General features: G+C 45.4%; 1 protein-coding gene across 3 annotated transcripts in view; it reads right to left on the minus strand.

Annotated features, from left to right (window-relative positions):
* Positions 1-20,150, minus strand: part of DENND4C (DENN domain containing 4C) — a 470,132-nt gene that overhangs the window by 342,771 nt on the left and 107,211 nt on the right. For all 3 annotated transcript variants that reach the window (XM_063914174.1, XM_063914175.1, XM_063914173.1), the window contains exon 2: positions 14,249-14,569. In XM_063914174.1, the coding sequence (XP_063770244.1) occupies positions 14,249-14,553 (305 nt within the window). In that variant the 5' untranslated portion in view covers positions 14,554-14,569. The remainder of the gene's footprint in view (positions 1-14,248; positions 14,570-20,150) is intronic.

The raw sequence follows: 20,150 nt of genomic DNA on the forward strand, positions 1-20,150 counted from the left end.
TGTCGTGGACACCCACGAGTGGGAATAGCCTGGTGCGCCAGGATTCCGGCTGGCGGCATTGTCGGGTTTGAGGATTTCAGTGTCGGTATCCTGAACAGCCGGCATTTTAACTACATCCCGTTTCTGATACAGTTATGCTACTGTGTTTTTCACACCCCAACATGCTGCATGCAAACCATATGTACTTTTGTACTGCTCAATCTCGCTGAATTGCATGCACAATGTTTGTAGGTAACTACCAGCTTTAAATAGCACTGTATGTATGAGGTCACCAGCTTAGCAGTCAGTTGCAGGGCTACTCATGTAAAAGTTCTATAAAATATTTATCTTAAGCTTTTCTTCAGTTAATGACATTAGTTAAAATAAAAAAGTAACGTATGCCCTGCTTTAAAAGAAGATACAGTAATTGAAGATCTTAGTAGATCGCTTTATTCACAACGGAGTGTAGACAAGAACTCTAATAACTGCACAAAGGTAGGGCACAGTGGGGCAGAAGAATTAACCTGGAGAAGGCATAAGGAAGTGATAAACCAGTGATATGTGCAAGGTGATAAAGGCACCAGCCAATCAGATCCTAACTGTTAATTTACATATTTGAGCTGATTTGCTTGTGCCTTTATCACCTTGCACATATCACTGGTTTATCACTTCCTTATGCCTTCTCCAGGTTAATACATCTGCCCATGTGTGCATTAATAGCTGGCTGTTGCTTTCATAGGAATTCTGTGTGCTTTGCTCTTTCCTCTTGGTATGGTTAATACTGTAGCTGGATAAACTGAACACTTCCTCTGACTAGGAAAAGTATGCTGTTAAGAGAAATGATGACAAGTCTTACTAGATTACATCTGCCTGAAGGAATGTCGTGTTCAAGGATGTTGGAATAAGAATCTTAGGCATCTCTCAGCACATAGACTACATAAATTAAAGCCACAAAACGATTTGTGTGGAAGTAGTAGTTCTTCAAATTATTTTACACATGATGAAATCTGTGTCCTTCACCCTTTTCCAACATTTAAGCACAGTCACCCATAGGGGTTACATAGGGAATACAAGTCAGGGGCCCAAAAGTTCAGAGTGGCACAGCGAGGGACCATTGATGAACAGGGACTAGATTGCAAACCTCTGGAACTCCCCCGTCCCTGACACCGCACCACACGCTCACCTGTCAGCGAGATCACATGTAGTAGTATCAGCAGTAGTGGCCACCCCTTCACTCTCCTCCAGTCCGGGTGTGGGCAGGGTTAGAGTCTGTATAGGGGGGTTTGTTTGGGTGTGGAAGAGGGGGGTTAAGGAGTGCTGGCAGTGTGAGTGTGTGTGGGGAGGGGTTAATGAGTACTGACATATTGGGGCACTGCTGTGTGATATAATGTATTGGTTGCACAGCTGTATTGTATAGCATAATGTATTGTGCTGTGTAGCATCTAAAGAATTTGGGATACTGATGTGTGGCATATAAAGAATTCAGGGGACTGATGTTTGGCATAATGTATAAGCGGCACTGAGATGAAAAACCAGCCTGGGAAATTTCTGAAAGCAGGCCTAATGGAGGTGGGGTCTGTTGAGGGGGTGGGGTTTGTAGAGGCGGCACAGTAAAAACAAACACATTGGCCCCATGGAAAAAGTACAAGAACATTGGCCCCTGTCAAGAAAAATTAAAACACAGACACCAATAGGAAAAAAAAAAAAAACATATGGGCCCCGATAAAAGAAAAATCAAACACACTGGTTCAATGATACAGATCACAAATTACTCCATTTATCGCAAGATAATTTGTGGCTGTGGATGGGAATTAAAACATTAGGCCAGTTGTATGAGGGAGGTATCTCTAAAACATTTCATCAATTGCACAGTGAATATCCCTAACACAGACTTTTTCCAGTATTTACAGCTATGTCACGTCATATAGGCTCAGTTTGGCAGATCTCCCTTACCCCTTTCACCATCCCCGGTTAGAGTAATTCTTACTAATCTGAGCACAAGAGGTCAGCTCTCCACAATTTATGCTAGGTTAAATGATTGTGCCAATATGTAGTTATTTGATGCTCTGAAAAATAAGTGGGAGCAAAATCTAGGTGAGTTATGTGAGGAGCAGTGGATGCAAATGCTTAGCTCTATTAGGTGTACCACTCCATGTGTTAAGTAACAACAGGTGCATTTTTATATATTACATATGGTGTATCGCACACCGATGTCACTTTGCAGGGCAGGTTTTAGATTGGATACACTTTGGGCCTAATTCAGACTTTATCGTAGCATCAAAAATTTGTTAGCAGATGGGCAAAACCATGTGCACTGCAGGGGGGGTTGGGGCAGATATAACATGTGCAGAGAGTTAGTTTTGGGTTTGGCGTGTTAAAACTAAAATCTAAATTGCAGTGTAAAAAGAAAGCAGCCAGTATTTACCCTGCACAGAAACAATATAACCCACCCAAATCTAATTCTCTCTGCTCATATTATATCTACCCCCCGCAGTGTACATGGTTTTGCCCATCTGCTAACAAATTTGCTGCTACGATCAGGTCTGAATTAGGCCCTTTATCCAAATTGTGGTGAGGAAGCGGCGGGTTTCTAGCACCTTTTGCGGACATGATCCAAGGTGTCTCCCTTCTGGACAGCAGTTTAGAGTAACATTACCAGTACGGAACCGGCACTACCTACACTGTGCCCTAAAATGTGTCTGTTTGGTTTAAACATTGAGGAGGCATTCGCCAACTATATATGGAAATGTCCTATGCTTAATCACTATGGCTAAAGTGTTGATATCAAGAAATTGGTTTGCACCTACGCCTCCTAACCTGTATTAACGGAGAGCTCTGATTAACGATATCTCTGGACATGAGAGAATGATGTTTCGGTCTAGGGGTACTCTAACCGAACACTATGTGAAATGGGGTAGATGGCACTCCTTTGCTATGAGCGGTGACGAACTGAGTTTCGGGACCTCCTAGCAGTATATTGTTTTAAGGGGAAATGAGTGGAAAATGTACAAATATATAGCAGCAACTTGCATAACACTGATTTATATAAATCATTATTCTCCAGCATTGCTTAGCTTGTTATGATAAGCTAATATACGGCCTGTATATATTTCTAATATGAGCAATAGTTAGTTCGTAAACTCTCTCTTATGCTTATACTGCAATGTGTTATTTGCTATATTTTTTTCTCTCTCTCCTGATATGAATGAGACAAAACAATTGTCCTGTATATTATTGTTCTTTATTGTTATCTGTACGTTTTTATTGTACTTAAAATCAATAAAAATGTACACAATATAAAAAAAAAAAAAAAACACACACACCAAACACATGGGCCCCCGCAGGAAAATAAAGCAAATAGGCTTTGCATGAAAAATAACAAATACACACACACTAGCCCCCACCCAGAAGTACCAGCTAGCCGTAGCAGATGACAGCTTGCAGTTTGCATTCCACAAAAAATACTGCGGAAGCATGGCAGATCAACTTCTTATTCTATATTATAATGTTTTTTTATTCATCTTGACTAAGTATAATTGTCAGACAGTTATACATTGAGAAATAAAAAAAAAAAAAAATAAGAATTTACTTACCGATAATTCTATTTCTCATAGTCCGTAGTGGATGCTGGGAACTCCGTAAGGACCATGGGGAATAGCGGCTCCGCAGGAGACTGGGCACAAAAAGTAAAAGCTTTAGACTAGCTGGTGTGCACTGGCTCCTCCCCCTATGACCCTCCTCCAAGCCTCAGTTAAGATACTGTGCCCGGACGAGCGTACATAATAAGGAAGGATCTTGAATCCCGGGTAAGACTCATACCAGCCACACCAATCACACCGTACAACTCGTGATCTGAACCCAGTTAACAGTATGATAACCGTAGGAGCCTCTGAAAAGATGGCTTCCAACGATAAACAACCCGATTTGTTTGTAACAATAACTATATACAAGTATTGCAGACAATCCGCACTTGGGATGGGCGCCCAGCATCCACTACGGACTATGAGAAATAGAATTATCGGTAAGTAAATTCTTATTTTCTCTGACGTCCTAGTGGATGCTGGGAACTCCGTAAGGACCATGGGGATTATACCAAAGCTCCCAAACGGGCGGGAGAGTGCGGATGACTCTGCAGCACCGAATGAGAGAACTCCAGGTCCTCCTCAGCCAGGGTATCAAATTTGTAGAATTTAGCAAACGTGTTTGCCCCTGACCAAGTAGCTGCTCGGCAAAGTTGTAAAGCCGAGACCCCTCGGGCAGCCGCCCAAGATGAGCCCACCTTCCTTGTGGAATGGGCTTTTACAGATTTTGGCTGTGGCAGGCCTGCCACAGAATGTGCAAGTTGAATTGTACTACAAATCCAACGAGCAATCGTCTGCTTAGAAGCAGGAGCACCCAGCTTGTTGGGTGCATACAGTATAAACAGCGAGTCAGATTTTCTGACTCCAGCCGTCCTGGAAACATATATTTTCAGGGCCCTGACTACGTCCAGCAACTTGGAGTCCTCCAAGTCCCTAGTAGCCACAGGTACCCCAATAGGTTGATTCATGTGAAACGCTGAAACCACCTTAGGGAGGAATTGAGGACGAGTCCTCAATTCCGCCCTATCCGAATGAAATATCAGGTAAGGGCTTTTATAGGATAAAGCCGCCAATTCTGATACGCGCCTGGCTGAAGCCAGGGCCAACAGCATTACCACTTTCCATGTGAGATATTTCAAATCCACTGTGGCAAGTGGTTCAAACCAATGTGATTTTAGGAACCCTAAACCTACATTGAGATCCCAAGGTGCCACTGGAGGCACAAAAGGAGGCTGTATATGCAGTACCCCTTTGACAAACGTCTGAACTTCAGGCACTGAAGCCAGTTCTTTCTGGAAGAAGATCGACAGGGCCGAAATTTGAACCTTAATGGATCCTAATTTTAGGCCCATAGACAATCCTGCTTGCAGGAAATGTAGGAAACGACCCAGTTGAAATTCCTCCGTAGGGGCCTTCTTGGCCTCACACCACGCAACATATTTTCGCCAAATGCGATGATAATGTTTTGCAGTTACATCCTTCCTGGCCTTGATCAGGGTAGGGATGACTTCATCTGGAATGCCTTTTTCCTTCAGGATCCGGCGTTCAACCGCCATGCCGTCAAACGCAGCCGCGGTAAGTCTTGGAACAGACAAGGTCCCTGCTGGAGCAGGTCCTTCCTTAGAGGTAGAGGCCACGGGTCCTCCGTGAGCATCTCTTGCAGCTCCGGGTACCAAGTTCTTCTTGGCCAATCCGGAGCCACGAGTATCGTTCTTACTCCTCTCCTTCTTATGATTCTCAGTACTTTTGGTATGAGAGGAAGAGGAGGGAACACATATACCGACTGGAACACCCACGGAGTTACCAGAGCGTCCACCGCTATTGCCTGAGGGTCCCTTGACCTGGCGCAATATCTGTCCAGTTTCTTGTTGAGACGGGACGCCATCATGTCCACCTTTGGTTTTTCCCAACGGTTTACAATCACTTGGAAGACTTCTGGATGAAGTCCCCACTCCCCCGGGTGGAGGTCGTGTCTGCTGAGGAAGTCTGCTTCCCAGTTGTCCACTCCCGGAATGAACACTGCTGACAGTGCTATCACATGATTTTCCGCCCAGCGGAGAATCCTTGCAGCTTCTGCCATTGCCCTCCTGCTTCTTGTGCCGCCCTGTCTGTTTACGTGGGCGACAGCCGTGATGTTGTCCGACTGGATCAATACCGGTTGACCCTGAAGCAGAGGCCTTGCTTGACTTAGGGCATTGTAAATGGCCCTTAGCTCTAGGATATTTATGTGAAGAGACGTTTCCATGCTTGACCACAAGCCCTGGAAATTTCTTCCCTGTGTGACTGCTCCCCAGCCTCTCAGGCTGGCATCCGTGGTTACCAGCATCCAATCCTGAATGCCGAATCTGCGGCCCTCTAGAAGATGAGCCTTCTGTAACCACCACAGGAGAGATACCCTTGTCCTTGGAGATAGGGTTATCCGCTGATGCATCTGAAGATGCGATCCGGACCATTTGTCCAGCAGATCCCACTGAAATGTTCTTGCATGGAATCTTCCGAATGGAATCGCTTCGTAAGAAGCCACCATTTTCCCCAGGACTCTCGTGCACTGATGCACTGACACTTGTCCTGGTTTTAGGAGGTTCCTGACTAGCTCGGATAACTCCCTGGCCTTCTCCTCCGGGAGAAACACCTTTTTCTGGACTGTGTCCAGAATCATCCCTAGGAACAGTAGACGTGTTGTTGGAATCAGCTGTGATTTTGGGATATTTAGAATCCACCCGTGCTGACGTAGCACTACCTGAGATAGTGCTACTCCGACCTCTAACTGTTCCCTGGACCTTGCCCTTATCAGGAGATCGTCCAAGTAAGGGATAATTAATACGCCTTTTCTTCGAAGAAGAATCATCATTTCGGCCATTACCTTGGTAAAGACCCGTGGTGCCGTGGACAATCCAAACGGCAGCGTCTGAAACTGATAATGACAGTTTTGTATCACAAACCTGAGGTACCCTTGGTGAGAAGGGTAGATTGGGACATGGAGATAAGCATCCTTGATGTCTAGAGATACCATATAGTCCCCTTCTTCCAGGTTCGCTATCACTGCTCTGAGTGACTCCATCTTGAATTTGAACCTTTTTATGTAAGTGTTCAAAGATTTTAGATTTAAAATTGGTCTCACCGAGCCGTCCGGCTTCGGTACCACAAACAGCGTGGAATAATACCCCTTTCCCTGTTGTAGGAGGGGTACCTTGATTATCACCTGCTGGGAATACAGCTTGTGAATAGCTTCCAATACTGCCTCCCTGTCGGAGGGAGACGTTGGTAGAGCAGACTTCAGGAACCGGCGAGGGGGAGACGTCTCGAATTCCAATTTGTACCCCTGTGATACTACCTGCAGGATCCAGGGGTCCACTTGCGAGTGAGCCCACTGCGCGCTGAAATTCTTGAGACGGCCCCCCACCATGCCCGAGTCTGCTTGCAGAGCCCCAGCGTCATGCTGAGGACTTGGCAGAAGCGGGGGAGGGCTTCTGCTCCTGGGAAGAGGCTGCATGGTGCAGTCTTTTTCCCCTTCCTCTGCCCCGGGGCAGGAACGAGCAGCCTTTTTCCCTCTTGCCCTTATAGGGACGAAAGGACTGGGTTTGAAAAGACGGTGTCTTTTTCTGCTGAGAGGTGACCTGGGGTAAAAAGGTGGATTTTCCAGCCGTTGCTGTGGCCACCAGGTCCGATAGACCGACCCCAAATAACTCCTCCCCTTTATACGGAAATACTTCCATATGTCGTTTGGAATCCGCATCACCTGACCACTGTCGCGTCCATAACGTTCTTCTGGCAGAAATGGACATCGCACTTACTCTAGATGCCAGGGTGCAAATATCCCTCTGTGCATCTCGCATATATAGTAATGCATCCTTCAAATGCTCTATAGTTAATAATATACTGTCCCTATCTAGGGTATCAATATTTTCAGTCAGGGAATCCGACCAAGCCACTCCAGCGCTGCACATCCAGGCTGAGGCGATCGCTGGTCGCAGTATAACACCGGTATGTGTGTATATACCTTTTAAGATATTTTCCAGCCTTCTATCAGCTGGTTCCTTGAGAGCGGCCGTATCAGGAGACGGTAACGCCACTTGTTTTGATAAGCGTGTGAGCGCCTTATCTACCCTAGGGGGTGTTTCCCAACGTGCCCTAACCTCTGGCGGGAAAGGGTATAGTGCCAATAATTTATTAGAAATCAGCAGTTTTTTATCGGGGGAAACCCACGCTTTATCACACACCTCATTTAATTCATCTGACTCAGGAAAAACCACTGGTAGTTTTTTCACACCCCACATAATACCCTTTTTTGTGGTACTTGTAGTGTCAGAAATGTTCAATGCCTCCTTCATTGCCGTGATCATGTAACGTGTGGCCCTACTGGACATTACGTTTGTCTCGTCACCGTCGACACTGGATTCAGTATCCGTGTCAGGGTCTGTGTCGACCATCTGAGGTAACGGGCGTTTTAGCGCCCCTGACGGTGTCTGAGACGCCTGAACAGGCACTAATTGATTTGTCGGCTGTCTCATGTCGTCAACAGTTTTTTGCAAAGTGCTGACATTGTCACGTAATTCTTTAATTACTACCATCCAGTCAGGTGTCGACTCCCTAGGGGGTGACATCACTAACACAGGCAATTGCTCTGCTTCCACATCATTTTCCTCCTCATACATGTCGACACAATCGTACCAACACCCAGCACACACACAGGGAATGCTCTGATAGAGGACAGGACCCCACTAGCCCTTTGGGGAGACAGAGGGAGAGTTTGCCAGCACACACCAGAGCGCTATATATATACAGGGATAACCTTATATAAGTGTTACTCCCTGTTATAGCTGCTGTATTTATATATTAGCTGCCAATAGTGCCCCCCTCTCTGTTTTACCCTGTTTCTGTAGTGCAGGACTGCAGGGGAGAGTCAGGGAGCCGTCCTTCCAGCGGAGCTGTGAAATAAAATGGCGCTTGTGTGCTGAGGAGAAAGGCTCCGCCCCCTTCACGGCGGCCTTTTCTCCCGCTTTTTTCAGGAAACTGGCAGGGGATAAATGCATCCATATAGCCCAGGAGCTATATGTGATGCATTTTTTTTTAGCCATATAAGGTTTTTATATCGTTTTTATTGCGTCTCAGGGCGCTCCCCCCCAGCGCCCTGCACCCTCAGTGACCGGAGTGTGAAGTGTGCTGAGAGCAATGGCGCACAGCTGCAGTGCTGTGCGCTACCTTATTTGAAGACAGGAACGTCTTCTGCCGCCGCTTTCTCCGGACCTCTTCGCTCTTCTGGCTCTGTAAGGGGGCCGGCGGCGCGGCTCCGGGACCCATCCAGGCTGAACCTGTGATCGTCCCTCTGGAGCTAATGTCCAGTAGCCAAGAAGCCCAATCCACTCTGCAGTCAGGTGAGTTCGCTTCTTCTCCCCTTAGTCCCACGATGCAGTGAGCCTGTTGCCAGCAGGACTCACTGAAAATAAAAAACCTATTTAAACTTTTACTTCTAAGCAGCTCAGGAGAGCCACCTAGCTTGCACCCTTCTCGTTCGGGCACAAAAATCTAACTGAGGCTTGGAGGAGGGTCATAGGGGGAGGAGCCAGTGCACACCAGCTAGTCTAAAGCTTTTACTTTTTGTGCCCAGTCTCCTGTGGAGCCGCTATTCCCCATGGTCCTTACGGAGTTCCCAGCATCCACTAGGACGTCAGAGAAATACATCTTAACCACTTGGCTGGCATGGTCGCATCAGATGCTACCATACCAGCAAGTGCTTTATCTGACCTGGTCGCACAGGATGCGACCAGTCAGATAAACAATGTTAGCAGATGCAGGGAAGAGAAACTTCCCTCCTCTGCCTCCCTGCACCCTCCCCTCTGAGTTGCCGTACTGCCAATCGTTGCTGATCAGTGAGCACGGCAGGACCCCTCACCCATCGGCTGCAGATAATGGCAGCCGCTGGGGAAGTGTAAGCCAACCCTCCGAAACCCCCTCGCCCCTTCTTGTGTACCTGGCAGTTGCCTGGTGTGTAAAAAGTAATGTTGCGATGGTCGGAAAAATTTACATTTTTTTTTTAAATTGTTTACAATATTAATATTATTTTATTTTACTAAAATCATTTTGGATAAGGTTAAATTCATGTTCTTCACCTAATTTACTCATAAAAAAAAAAACTTGACAATTTCTGAGCGTTTTTTGGGGGGGAAAATTGTCAGTTAAGTGGTTAAAGGTGATTCACAATGAGCATGATCTTAAATGTATTTCTTTGGTACAAGTCAGGGTTGTCATATCAGTTAAATGTGTGACAACTCCAGCTACAATATGCATCAGCTGTAGTCCTTGAGCTGTGATGAAAACGATCTTGCTTCATGTGCACTTTCCTTGATATCATGTGGCCATACACTGAGAGATCTCTCAGTGGGGATGCGGTTATGTTACCGACAGTCGGGATCCTGGCGATCAAGATCCCAACGCCGGAATAGAACCTGTGATGAGTGTAGCGAGCTACCGTGACCGCAGCGTGGCGAGCCCGTAAGGGGCTCCGTTGCGCTCACCACCCTGTCGACATTCCGGCGGTAGGGATCCCGATGCCGGTATGTTGCGCACCGGGATCCCTACAGCTGGTCATGTCTATCCAACTCCTCTCAATGTATAGCCATGATATTGGATGGGTTCAGGTTGTCAGATAAAATGTGCAGACCTTTAGCTGACAATGTATGCCCAGCATAAAAAATATTGACTCTGGTAGCCAATTATAAAAATTGACTCGTGGACACTTTCTTTTTAATCACTGATATCCCAAAAAGTTTAATATTTCACAACTGTTTATTAATATACAGATTTATTTTTCATATCAGGGTTGTCTGGTTTAATCCAAATGGTTTGTTTTTGTTTTTTTACAAAAACACCTTTTTCATATTATGCTGTGACTACTGGCACGGCACCGTGACTAGTGTTTTTATTCAAAATGTGTAATGCCAGTGGTATGCCCACTGTTAATGCTAGCTTCTCCTTTTGTGTGTGTTTCTCTGAAAAAGTGCTTTTGCATTTTCCATTTTGTTTTACTATTCAGATTTATGTAATTATAATAGTAATAAACAGGACTAATGATTAACATTAACTTGTTCTTATTTTCAATTTCATCTCTCAATATACTTTGTATGCATTAATATGTTCATCTACATACCGTACATTCATATGTAACAGGAATTAGCTGTAAAAAATTGGTTTTATTGAAAGATGTAAAATAAATCAAATTTGAGTCTAATGACATTATTAATGTTAGAAAGCATTAAAACATTTTTTTTTTTTAAAAACAAACATGGTTGATCAAGGCTTCTAATACATGATTAAATTTTTTAATAAAACCAATAGTTTTCTAGTATAATAGGCTCTTTTTAAGAAGTCACGGCACAGTGCCAGTAGTCAGCATAATAACAAAACGAGTGTTTTTTGGAAAAAAACAAAAACATTTGGTTTAAACCAAGGAGGTTCAAACCAGCCAACCCTGGCGTTAACCCATACGTTTTGGGATAAGTACCCGAAGCTATGAGTTACGCGTTTACGGCACCTGTGACAAGGATACTTACCGTATATTTACATCCGAGCCCTCAGACTCGAACAGAAAATCCAAGTTAAGTGTAGCACACAAGCTTATCACAGGCTATAATTGAATAGCCCAGCAGACCAATAAGCCCACAATTACCACAGCTAACTGAATCCGGTCCTTAGTAAGGATTACCCTGTGTCACATAGAAATATTACTATAGCTTTAACTTTCATCTGTATGACTCATCAAAATGATCACTATACAGTGTTCTAGCACTGGTGCTACAAAAACAAAACAAACAATTGAAAATGTTGTGTTTGGATATACTGCTTGGAACTGCCTTGTTGTTCCATCCATTAGAGAACTGTTTGTAATCCATCTGTAAGCCTAACCACCTAAATATTACTGGTTGAATGGATTATTAGGTACACAAATGGGGTGATTAGGAGCCGGACGCAGCTGCAGCAGCCTACAAACTAAAAGCTACCTGTCCATCTATGTGTATATCTGTTCATTTTCAAGTGTCCCTTTGTTTTTGTGCCTGTGCTACAGCAGTCATCATTAGTACATGGATTTGAACCAGAGCCAGGCTCAAAATCAGGACTGCATCTGTTTAAGATGCGTCCAACTCAGAATCAGACCCACAGTATCAATAGGGGACAATCAATCAATTAAATAGCGTATGATGCATACTTGCCAATTTTTATCCACTTGCCTCTAGGAGACAAAAGATGGTCAGATCCTGGTGGAAGGTGCAGGGATGGGGCACTATAAAGTATAACATCTTGGACCTGCCCTCACAACAGTGGATGAGTTGCAGCATTGTATCATCAAAAGACTATGCACAAAGCACAAGAGGTGTGCGGGATGCAGCACAGTTGCCTTCTCTAAGGTTGCATAATCAACATGTCAACATTGATTGCAACATCTTCATTTGCCTATTGATGGCAGGCAACCATCTGAAAACCATTGATGCTTTGAAACATTGATGGTTTGCGAATGCGCAAAGGAAAGTAGACCATTCATCTTAGTTAGGGCTCAAACTCCTCCTAAAGAGGCGGCACTGGCAGCTGAAACACCTACTCCTCCACCCTTTTTTCCCTGTGTGATTCACCAAGTAGCTTCAGTTACTCGCGGTCAACCGCTGACCGCAAAGTTCCCTCCATTGAATATAATGGAGCACCTATGTGCTATGCGCCGCCTGACAGCTCAGACGCGCACAGCCAATCAGGAGAGTGCCACGACGTGGCGCTCCCTGATTGGCTCAAAGGACCCTCTTTGACAGGAGTCACGGGGTCCCGGCATTCGGGGAAAGGGGTCCCATGTGTAAACATGGGACCCCTTTCAGTGCGTGGATCGGGTTTTGCGTTTTATTATTTTGCCAAGTACGTGGATTACAAACAGAAGAGGACAGATCTACACAGGATTTTTGTGAGTATAATTTTATTTACAGGTACCCCGTGGATTCTACGTGGAGAAGGGGACCGAGTTGTCGTGTCAACATAGGTAAGTATGTGTGTGTCGGTGTGCATGTATGTAATAAAGTTTTATTATCATGGTGTGTGTGTGTACTGTTTTTATTTGGGTATTTTGTTTGCAGTAGAACTACAGGTACCAGCGGGCCCGTTTCCCCCCCGCATGCTGGTACTTGCGGGGGAGGCTTGCTGGGAATTGTAGTTCTGCTACAAAAAACAATAATCTTTATTTTGTCACTTGGCTATCAGCCTCCCTTGGATGGGGGGGGGCAGCCTCGGGCTCCACCCCTGGCCCTTGGGTGGCTGGAGGGGGAGGACCCCTTGATTTAAGGGGTCCCCACTCCTCCAGGGTACCCGGCCAGGGGTGACTAGTTGGGGATTTAATGCCACGGCCGCAGGGACCTATATAAGAGTGTCCCCCAGCTGTGGCATTATCTCTCCAGCTAGTGGAGCCCGGTGCTGGTGTGAAAAATACGGGGGTCCCCTACGTCTTTTGTCCCCCGTATTTTTTGCACCAGGACTGGACGCAGAGCCCGGTGATGGTTGTTAAAATACGGGGGATCCCCTGTCAATTTTTTCCCCGTATTTTTACAACCAGGACCGGCTCAAAGAGCCAGAGGCTGGTTATGCTTAGGAGGGATGACCCCACACATTTTTTTTCAGGATTTTTTAAACACTTTTGTGCCGTCCATGAAGTCGAATCCAGGACGCACACTATCGTCAATTGGTCCGTTTTTCGACAGCGGGACTGTCAAATCCGTTTTTTATTTAATATGTCGAATTCAGGTCCAGGCGGGAGGGTGTCTGACTGTCGAATTGTGTCGAATTTAAAAACAGTCGAATTCCAGACGGAAATCGACCGCAATTGCATATACCCCTCCATCTGTTGACTGTAAATTAGTCTATTTTGATTACGACCATCCATAATTTAGCAGCCATATAATTTATATAACTTGACACCATGATAATACTCTGGTTGTGTGAATATGTAAGGTGGTCTCACAAAATGTTTTTTCCTTTTCTTTATTTTATTAAAGATAATCTATGACTAAAATGAATAGGTTTTGAATGGACGGTATCATATGAGCAAATTTCTGCATGAGGCAGTTTTAAAATAGATGGATTAAACACTTACAGGTCGCATGAAACCAGTTAAACCAAACAAGTACCTCATAGAAGTACCTCATAGAACTCTGCGCTTTCTCTTGCACCTGCCACACAATAACACTACTGCACAGATATATTACACAGAGCTCTTTAGGCAGCAGTTTTCCTGCCAGTAAGAAAAATATCCCATTTATCTGCGGAGCTGAAAAGTGCTTGTCTGACACGACTGTTGCTGAATATATCATATTAATATAATAATCTATCGGCATGGATTAGTAAAGTATACAAAACAATTCTGTAATACTAAATTAGAGTTGCAGTGTTATGGCAAGGATTCTGAGTTTCATGAAAACTTTGTTTTACGATGTCCTCATGTAAGCTGGTAGCCCTCCGCACAACATATGCTCAGTATGGTTAAAAAAGCATATAGTTCATTTTGTTCTGTAACTGGCAGGTAAATGCATGGAATTATACATATATTGATTCCATCCAATGATCTGGTCTTTAATAAATAATACATCTCTCTTATACGAGAAAAAGATTGTATTTAATAAATTAAATAATATAACAAAAAAGAAGCTCAACAAAGCACTCACCCAATATCTGTCAGTGGCGACTTGCCCCTCTCACGCTTGTAACAAATGAACAGCTCGGGGCTCTTCAGACTGCCATGATTAAGATTTGCCTGGAGACCACTAGGGGTAACTTCAATACATGTGTATCCTTCTGGCACAGTTTCACCAGCTGTCTGGTTAATAATGACAATATCCGTTATTGGAGCTTTGGGACCAACAGCTTTGGTCTCCACTCGGCCAGTGTCATGGTCAAGGAGATTTGAGGTATCTGTCAGTCCTGCCACTACAAAGTAATCTGCAACCCGAGGACCTTTGTCTTCCATCATATCTGCGGTAAACTGCCTGAAATTAGAGTGCAAGAAGACAAACACAATGAAATGCAGCTAAAATTAAAACACATTGCAATTACTCTATAATGTTATTAGGTACCAAATAAACTATATCAGCATTATGGGAATGCATATAACCTTGTCTCTCAGTGATAGTCCATAAAACGAAAATGTGGTACAGCATACAAAAACACTGTGTAAGTGGTTATCATTTACCAAGAGTCTGCATATGTAAATGTCCTTCGTTACTTTACTCATGGAATTAAATCCGATGTTAGGGATATTATAAATAGGTTAGTTTACAAACAAAAATGTCCACTACTAAATGTCAGTGCAGCATTAACATCAGGTAACTATGTATAGGTAAATTCAGTACTTTGCTCGTTCAAGTCTTGCCAAGCTGAAGTACTCACCATTCGATTAGGTTGTCAAATAAAACAGTTTAAAACTGTGATGAATGAGTGTAAGGACTCTTCTCCCAGGCTGCATGCATTACCCTGGATTTGAAATCCTAGGTGTGGAAAGCTATTTAGATGAAACTGTGATCCAACTGTTTTAAACCCAACTCTTTGGAACAGGGGATGCCTTTAGCATCCTCTCGAGGGACGGGATGCCAGCAGTCATGTGACTGACACCACTTTGGGAGAATACCGCTGGAAGACAGACAGCCACCATCCCGAAAGTAAGTATGGGGGGAAAGTTTTAGGGTTAGGGCCTGGGGGGTTAGGGTTAGGGCCTGGGGGGTTAGGGTTAGGCACTAGGGGGGGTTAGACCAAGCCGCTACCTCTGGGGCGTTAGCGTAGGGGAGGATAAAAATACTTACCCCTCCGACATCGGGATCTTCAATGTCGGGAAGCCGCTGTCGGTCATGTGACCACCAGCATCCTGACAACTGGGATATTATACTGAATCCTAGAACAGTGATAATATTTTCAGATAGTATTGTGGAAGAGACTTCTAAGTGGCACACAATCCATTTGTGAATAAGTTAACAGCTCAGATTCTGAGATCATAGCAGCAAGTTAGTGCAATTTAGATTTCAGATTTCAGTTTGAACACACCCCACCCAAATCTAACTCTCTCTGCACATGTTATATCTGCCACACCTGCACCGCACATGGTTTTGCCCAACTGCTAACTAATTTGCTGCTGCAATCAACTCTGAATTACCCCCAAAGCCTACTGTGGTCCAGAGCCTGGGGAAATTGCATTTCAGCATGGTTCCTACAGTTACGCAACACAAGAGCTTGCCCCTCCCTGCGTGCCTTGCCCTTGAAAGACATGCTAATGTAACTCCAAGAATGCCCCTGCACACATAAGTAGCCAAAACAATGGTGTGCAACTAAAGGGTAGTGCACTGAATGTTAGAGCGCCACAAAAAAAGAGGGGGCTATGCATTGTGTCATTGTGAATGCCAATAACTGGTGTTCACAACTGAATGTAGAACTAAACAGTAGTCACTACACAGAAAGTGAAGAAAATAGAGACACAATACAGGCTAAGCACAGTACTCCCATAGATTAAAAGACAGTGTAGAGTACGCCCTATATACTGAAAAATACATGCACACAGAATATTCAATGCAAATGAAAAATGGACAAATAGTGCTCAACAATCCAACCCCAACAGGGAAGGAAGGAGATAAATGTATAACCTGACTACCAAGAGCGAGCAATACAGGAAGACAGTGGCCTGGTTCTTCTCTTTGGTGAGGTGCTGAGGCAGGCAATGTGCTAAAATGGCCGCCCAGCATCTCGTAAAGGGAGGAGTATTCGCAATGTTGGGATGCAGCAACAGGGATAGCCGACATCCCCCTTCTGCCAAGAACCACAGGGCAATGGGCGCTACACTGTATACAGCCATGTTACTTCACTAGTGGACACGTAGCTACCTTACCTGTCCCTGACGCTTCCGGCTGTGCCTAACATACTGTGTGCTGGTGCCCAGCTGAGGACACTGACCCAGTCGCCTGTACTGTGGCTGCCAGCACAGGGGATCGTTGGCGCAGCAGTGATGGCACCTCAGGTGCTGACTCACTGCCTGCTCAAGGAAAACTACAATAAAATAAACTATTGTGAAGCTGCTTGATAAGTAGTCCCTGTAAAAAAAAAAAGCAAAAAATAAATAAAAATCTAGTACCCCCTGCATGAGGCACCAAATGAAAACTAGACCTAGAGGCACTGGGTAGGGTATAGAGACCCCAGGCTTCTGGGAGCAGAAACTTAACCGTTTGGTGCCCAGACTCCATGTAACCAACTATACCTAGTGTCATCCCCGTGTTCCCCTATGGATATTAGAGAAAATAAGATTTTAAACCTACCGGTAAATCTATTTCTCCTAGTCCGTAGAGGATGCTGGGGACTCCGTAAGGACCATGGGGTAAAGACGGGCTCCGCAGGAGATAGGGCACCTAAAAGAACTTTGACTATGGGTGTGCACTGGCTCCTCCCTCTATGCCCCTCCTCCAGACCTCAGTTAGAGAACTGTGCCCAGAGGAGATGGACACTACAAGGCAGGATTTAGAAATCCAAGGGCAAGATTCATACCAGCCCACACCAATCATACCATGTAACCTGGAACATACATAACCAGTTAACCATATGAACAAAAAAAGCAACGGTCCAAGACCGATTCCAACTGTAACATAACCCTTATGTAATCAACAACTATATACAAGTCTTGCAGAGTTTCCGCACTGGGACGGGCGCCCAGCATCCTCTACGGACTAGGAGAAATAGATTTACCGGTAGGTTTAAAATCTTATTTTCTCTTACGTCCTAGAGGATGCTGGGGACTCCATAAGGACCATGGGGTTTATACCAAAGCATCCAATCGGGCGGGAGAGTGCGTATGACTCTGCAGCACCGACTGAGCAAACGCTAGGTCCTCATCAGCCAGGGTATCAAACTTGTAGAATTTAGCAAAAGTGTTTGACCCCGACCAAGTCGCCGCTCTGCAAAGTTGTAATGGCGAGACGCCTCGGGCAGCCGCCCAAGAAGAGCCCACCTTCCTAGTGGAATGGGCCTTAACCGAATTTGGTACCGGCAATCCAGCCGTAGAGTGAGCCTGCTGAATCGTATTACAGATCCAGCGAGCAATAGTCTGCGTCGAAGCAGGTGCGCCAATCTTATTGGCCGCATACAGGACAAACAGGGCCTCTGTTTTCCTAATTCTAGCCGTCCTGGCTACATAAATCTTTAAGGCCCTGACTACGTCCAGGGATCTGGAATCCTCCAGGTCACTTGTAGCCACAGGCACCACAATAGGTTGATTCACATGGAATGAAGAAACCACCTTAGGCAAAAATTGCGGACGTGTCCTCAATTCAGCTCGATCCACATGAAAAATCAAGTAGGGGTTTTGTGTGACAAAGCCGCCAATTCGGATACTCGCCTTGCTGATGCCAAGGCCAACAACATGACCACCTTCCAAGTAAGAAATTTCAACTCAACCTTGTTAAGCGGTTCAAACCAGTGTGATTTTAGGAACTGCAACACCACGTTGAGGTCCCATGGTGCCACTGGAGGCACAAAAGGGGGCTGGATGTGCAGCACTCCCTTTACAAACGTCTGGACTTCTGGAAGAGAAGCCAATTCCTTCTGAAAGAAACTTGAGAGGGCAGAAATCTGAACCTTAACAGAGCCTAATTTCAGGCCCATATCCACTCCTGTTTGTAGGAAGTGGAGAAAACGACCCAGATGAAAATCTTCCGTAGGTGCATTCTTGGTCTCACACCAAGACACATACTTTCGCCAGATACGGTGATAATGCTTAACCGTCACCTCCTTCCTAGCCTTTATTAAAGTAGGGATGACCTCTTCCGGAATCCCCTTTTTTGCTAGGATTCAGCGTTCAACCGCCATGCCGTCAAACGTAACCGCGGTAAGTCTTGAAATACACAGGGCCCCTGTCTTCCCTCAGCGGAAGAGGCCTGGGATCTCCTGTGAGCATCTCTTGTAGATCTGAGTACCAGGCCCTTCGAGGCAAGTCTGGGACAACGAGTATCGTCTGTACTCTTCTTCGTCTTATGATCCTCAACACTTTTGTGATGAGAGGAAGAGGAGGAAACACGTAGTCCAATTTGAACACCCACGGTGTTATCAGAGCGTCTACTGCTACTGCCTGAGGGTCCCGAAACCTGGCACAATACCTCCGTAGTTTTTTTGTTGAGGCGTGACGCCATCATGTCTATTTGAGGAGTTCCCCAAAGACGTATTATGTCTGCAAAGACTTCTTGATGAAGTCCCCACTTTCCTGGATGGAGATCGTGTCTGCTGAGGAAGTCTGCTTCCCAGTTGTCCACTCCCGGAATGAAGACAGCCGACAGAGCGCTCACGTGATTTTCCGCCCAGCGAAGAATCCTTATGGCTTCCGCCATCGCGACTCTGCTTCTTGTCCCGCCTTGGCGGTTCATATGCGCCACTGCTGTGACATTGTCTGACTGAATCAGAACCGGTAGGTTTCGAAGAAGACTCTCCGTTTGTCGAAGGCCGTTGTATATGGCCCTGAGTTCCAACACATTGATGTGTAGACATGACTCCTGGTCTGACCAAAGTCCCTGAAAATTTCTTCCTTGTGTGACTGCTCCCCATCCTCGGAGGCTCGCGTCCGTGGTAACCAGAATCCAATCCTGAATTCCGATTCTGCGACCCTCCAGTAGGTGAGCACTTTGCAACCACCACAGGAGAGACACCCTGTCCCCTGGGGACAGAGTAATTTTTCGATGTAAGTGTAGATGGGACCCGGACCACTTGTCCAGAAGGTCCCATTGAAAAGTCCTTGCATGGAACCTTCCGAATGGAATGGCCTCGTAGGCCGCCCCCATCTTTCCCAGAACTCGAGTGAACTGGTGAACAGACACCCTTTTCGGTTTCAGCAGGTCTCTGACCATGTTCTGGATGTCCTGGGCTTTCTCCATTGGAAGGAAGACCGTAATTTGTTCCGTATCCAGTATCATACCTAGGAACGGTAGTAGAGTTGTCGGAATCAACTGTGACTTCGGTAGATTTAGAATCCAACCGTGTTGCTGGAGCACTCTCAGAGAGAGTGCCACACTGCTCAGCAATTTCTCCCTTGATCTCGCTTTTATCAGGAGATCGTCCAAGTATGGGATAATTGTGACTCCATGCTTGCGCAGGACCACCATCATTTCCGCCATTATCTTGGTGAAAATCCTCGGGGCCGTGGAAAGTCCAATCGGCAACGTCTGAAATTGGTAATGACAATCCTGTACAGCGAATCTCAGGAAGTCTTGATGGGGGGGATATATGGGGACATGAAGGTACGCATCCTTCATGTCCAGAGACACCATAAACTCCCCCTCCTCCATATTGGCTATTATCGCTCTGAGCGATTCCATTTTGAATTTGAATCTTTTTATGTACTGGTTTAGGGATTTCAGATTCAAGATAGGTCTGACCGAACCGTCCGGTTTCGGGACCACAAAGAGGGTTGAGTAGTAACCTCTTCCCTGCTGGTTCATGGGAACCCTGATTATCACTTGCTGTATACACAGCGTTTGAATTGCAGCTAACACTACATCCCGTTCCGACGTGGAAACTGGTAGGGCCGACTTGAAAAATCGGCGCGGGGGC

This window comes from Pseudophryne corroboree, chromosome 1 (assembly GCF_028390025.1).
Source record: "Pseudophryne corroboree isolate aPseCor3 chromosome 1, aPseCor3.hap2, whole genome shotgun sequence".
NCBI classification, from domain to species: Eukaryota; Metazoa; Chordata; class Amphibia; order Anura; family Myobatrachidae; genus Pseudophryne; species Pseudophryne corroboree.